The 4,234-nt window shown below is 45.5% G+C and overlaps 1 protein-coding gene across 2 annotated transcripts in view; it reads right to left on the reverse strand.

The window, feature by feature from the left end:
• Positions 1-2,607: 2,607 nt before the first annotated feature.
• Positions 2,608-4,234, reverse strand: part of si:dkey-225f5.4 — a 12,934-nt gene continuing 11,307 nt past the window's right edge. For both annotated transcript variants that reach the window (XM_046038692.1, XM_046038684.1), the window contains exons 8-9: positions 3,554-3,716; positions 2,608-2,796 (exon numbers count right to left, since the gene is read on the reverse strand). In XM_046038692.1, coding sequence (XP_045894648.1) covers positions 2,731-2,796; positions 3,554-3,716 — 229 coding nt within the window. In that variant the 3' untranslated portion in view covers positions 2,608-2,730. The remainder of the gene's footprint in view (positions 2,797-3,553; positions 3,717-4,234) is intronic.

Below are 4,234 nucleotides of genomic sequence, written 5' to 3' on the forward strand. Positions count from 1 at the left end.
TGCTTCCAGTCTTTGTGCTAAGCTAGGCTAACAGTTTCCCCCTGCTTCCAGTCTTTGTGCTAAGCTAGGCTAACAGTTTCCCCCTGCTTCCAGTCTTTGTGCTAAGCTAGGCTAACAGTTTCCCCCTGCTTCCAGGCTTTGTGCTAAGCTAGGCTAAACACGTCCGAGAACAAGAGGACTTTTAAAATGTCGGACTCTTCCGGTACAAACGTTTCCAGGAGAAAGGGCACATCCAGAACTTCCAAGAGCCACGCTGACCTCCTGGATCCACCAACACCAGCCAATCACGTGAAGGAAGAGCAGAGACGGACAGCTCCACTGACCAATGAGACGCAGGAGAAGGGGCGATGTGTTTAAGTACAATCAGAAAATTCTGTGCGAAGCCTCAGTCGTCTCTAACGAACTCGATGCAGCAGATATGCTCTGTGAAACTGTAAATAAATAAATATCCAGTTAAGCTTGAACTGTTTGAAGAACTGTGTTTGACCTGAAGATATATTATACACCTATATATTTTTTTTTTAATATGAATAAATGCCTGTGCAAATATTATGACCGTAGGTAAAAGGTTGAGTATGAAAAGCATATAATGGACACGATAATGTTTGTATTTTAATCTGTTTAATGTTGTAAAGATGTTATAAATATATATATAAATATAAACACACACATCAGAGTCCGAACGGCTCGTTTATCTTTCATTTCGTTCGTCAAGTTATTCGTGATTTCCTCCTTGACATTGGCCTCCAAACAACGCACAGGAAAAATAAGTTGTTTAAATTCATTTATAAAACTAAATCCAATAATAATGATCAAGACAGGAAACAGAAGAGAATAAAAGTAAAAAGTATATTTAATGTGTAATTAAAAATAATCTTTTATATATTTTTATAAAAAAAAAACATCTCTTTTTAAATGACCAATTCTTCATTACTTGTCTATTAAACCAATCTGCCTTCAGAAGTTTATCTTCATACAACTAAATTAAATAAATGAAGTTATATTCTGTTTAACATTAACCTGGCTGAATTAAATATAATCAGCCTGCTGCACCAACTCTTCCGCAGTCCTGTTTCTCCAGGAGGTCTCTGCAGAGACGTGGAGGCTGAGCGAATCACAGGAGAAGTAGGTCAAACATAACTTTACACTCTGCTCTCTGATTAGTCAGCTGCCTCCGAACCTCAGCGTCCAATGAGGAGCCAGCAGGCGGAGACACGAGTGTCCCAGTTTCAGAGAACAGTAGATTTATAATAATGCAGACTGTGAACGTGTCGTACAGATATTCATCTCTCTGGAGTCTCACTGACGAGTTTTAACACAAGAACTTATTGAACTTGAATTAATGATTGTGATTTCTTTAGAGATCTTCCCACAGTTTACTTTTCGTCCCTCTGACGGCTGGTTTACAGCTCAGTTAATCATAAAGACGTCGTGTTGGAAAGCAGCAGGATTTGTTTCAGAAGCATCTTTAGTTTAAATTCTCTTTAAATCCCGACGGCTCACCCGTCACGTGCCGACCTGATGGTGGCGCTACATGCTCCCACAGTGCATCCTGAGGGGAACAGGAAAGAAGGAAGCAGTTCCTCCTGTAAATGTTATAGCCGTTTATTAAGGTGCGCTTTTAGAAGTGATGCAGACGGTAAACGTCATGGTTCTTAGACTGATCAGGAATCAGGTCTGGACTATATACTCTTTAGATACTTAACAGTACTGGGCATCAGTACTATTTATATTATATACTTCTACAGCATGTGTTTATGTAAGAGGATACATGTAGAGAAGTAAAGTCCAGCATTTCCCTCTGAAATACTCAAGAAGTGTGTTAAAACTGTACTGAGCTACTTTGTACACCCTGTACAAATACCGTCTTCTACACATGTGCATGTGTGTATGTGTTATGTCACAGTGCAGCACTGCATGCTGGGAGGCAGACAGGAAACAGTGACCTCTGGTGGCCATGGGGCAGCGTTACAAAATAGAAGCCCCAGCCCCTCTGTGAATGAGCCTTTTATTGGTTTTATTAAAAAGTGATTCCACAGTGCTGATGTGTTCTACAGATGTGAGAATGTTTAAGAAGCTCAGGAACACTCTGCTCCGTTTGGTGTTAGAAGTTTATTTACAGTTTGAAGACCATTTTGTCATGTAGGAAGAGAGGTGAGACAGTGACACCTGGTGGACACGAGAGGAGACACACGGAGGAAGGAGAGGAGGACGAGGAGGAGACACATGGAGGAAAGAGAGAAGGAGACACATTGAGGAAAGAGAGGAGGAGACACATGGAGGAAAGAGAGGAGGAGACACATGGAGGAAAGAGAGGAGAGGAGGAGACACATGGAGGAAAGAGAGGAGGACGAGGAGGAGACACATGGAGGAAAGAGAGAAGGAGACACATGGAGGAAAGAGAGGAGGACGAGGAGACACATGGAGGAAAGAGAGGAGGAGACACATGGAGGAAAGAGAGGAGGACGAGGAGACACATGGAGGACGAGGAGGAGACACATTGAGGAAAGAGAGGAGGACGAGGAGAAGACACATGGAGGACGAGGAGGAGACACATGGAGGAAGAGAGGAGGACGAGGAGACATATGGAGGACGAGGAGGAGACACATTGAGGAAAGAGAGGAGGACGAGGAGAAGACACATGGAGGAAGGAGGAGGAGACACATGGAGGAAGGAGGAGGAGACACACGGAGGACGAGGAGGAGACACACGGCGGAGCAGAGGAGCGGGTCAGATGAGCGGACTGCTGCTGAGAAACACCAGCCATCCTGTCAGGCTGAGGTCGTCTGTCTGAGGCTGAGAGGGAGAGAGAGGAGGTCACGCTTCTGATCATCTTGTGTTTTATGAAGAACTGCTGTGATGAGATGTTAAAGAGACGGTACTGGATATTTGAAGTGTGGCTGTATGAGGTACTTGTACACAGTCTGTGTATTAGAGAGTTGTACCAGCACTGAAGCTGGAGAGGGTCAGCAGCTAACGAGTTTATCAGTTCATGTGCAGCTCTGTGTTTAATATTCTCAGCTCTTCTCGGTTCACACAGAGCAGACCAGGTGTGTTTATGTGATGAAATACTGAAGTTCTACTGCTGATGAATTTGTTGTTCCAAAGGAAATGTTCGCCTGATGGTAGATAAATATTAAGACATCGTCTATGAAGGTTCTCTGTCATCCAGGTCATAGTTATCCAACGAAGGTTAAAGTCAAGGGCAGCTGGACTCGGTTGAAGATACTGGAAGACGTTTCGTCCCTCATCCAAAGGACTTCTTCAGTTCTGACTGGCTGGCAGGGAAACTCAGACATTAAGACGTTGATTTTTCTGGTGGGTCTTCCTTCAGGTTGCTGAAACTTGTTAGCTGCTGAGCCTCTTCAGCCTCAGTGCCGGTCCAACTCTGTTACTGCAGGAAGTACACAGACTGTGTACAAGTACCTCATACAGCCGCACTTTAACAGGTGAAGGGGACAACAATGTGCCTGCTGCCTTTAGTTCCTGTGCAGTCAGAACACATTATACTGTCATGTGACCTGTGTAGCTGCTCAGCTCCTGGTTCTGTTACCTTCAGTCCAGATGTGTCCAGAGGTTGTCCGTCCCTTCGTACCGACAGCAGCCGGGCTCGCCCGCTGCCCGGGTACCCGTCCTCCACCTCCAGGTGACACACCAGCACAGCAGACTTCAGGTAGACCAGCAGGCGCTGGGCGGGACGCCAGTCTATGGCAAAACTGAAAACAAGATGGAGGTTAGCCTAGCTTAGCACAAAGACTGGTAGCAAACGTAAACTGTTAGCCTGGCTTGGCACACAGACTGGAAGCTGGGGGAAACTGTTAGCTTAGCTTAGCACAAAGATTGGAAGCTGAGGGAAACTGCTAGCCTAGCTTAGCACAAAGACTGGTAGCAAACGTAAACTGTTAGCCTGGCTTGGCACACAGACTGGAAGCTGGGGGAAACTGCTAGCCTAGCTTAGCACAAAGACAGGTAGCAAAGGTCAGCTGTTAGCCTGGATTAGCACAAAGACTGGAAACTGTGGGAAACTGCTAGCCTAGCTCAGCACATAGACTGGAAGCTGGGTGAAACTGCTAGCCTAGCTCAGCACATAGACTGGAAGCTGGGGGAAACTGCTAGCCTAGCTTAGCACAAAGACTGGAAACTGCTAGCCTAGCTTAGCACATAGACTGGACACAGAGGGGAACTGTTAGCCTAGCTTTGCACAAAGACTGGAAGCTGGGGGAAACTGCTAGCC

This window comes from Micropterus dolomieu, linkage group LG02 (genome assembly GCF_021292245.1).
Source record: "Micropterus dolomieu isolate WLL.071019.BEF.003 ecotype Adirondacks linkage group LG02, ASM2129224v1, whole genome shotgun sequence".
NCBI classification, from domain to species: Eukaryota; Metazoa; Chordata; class Actinopteri; order Centrarchiformes; family Centrarchidae; genus Micropterus; species Micropterus dolomieu.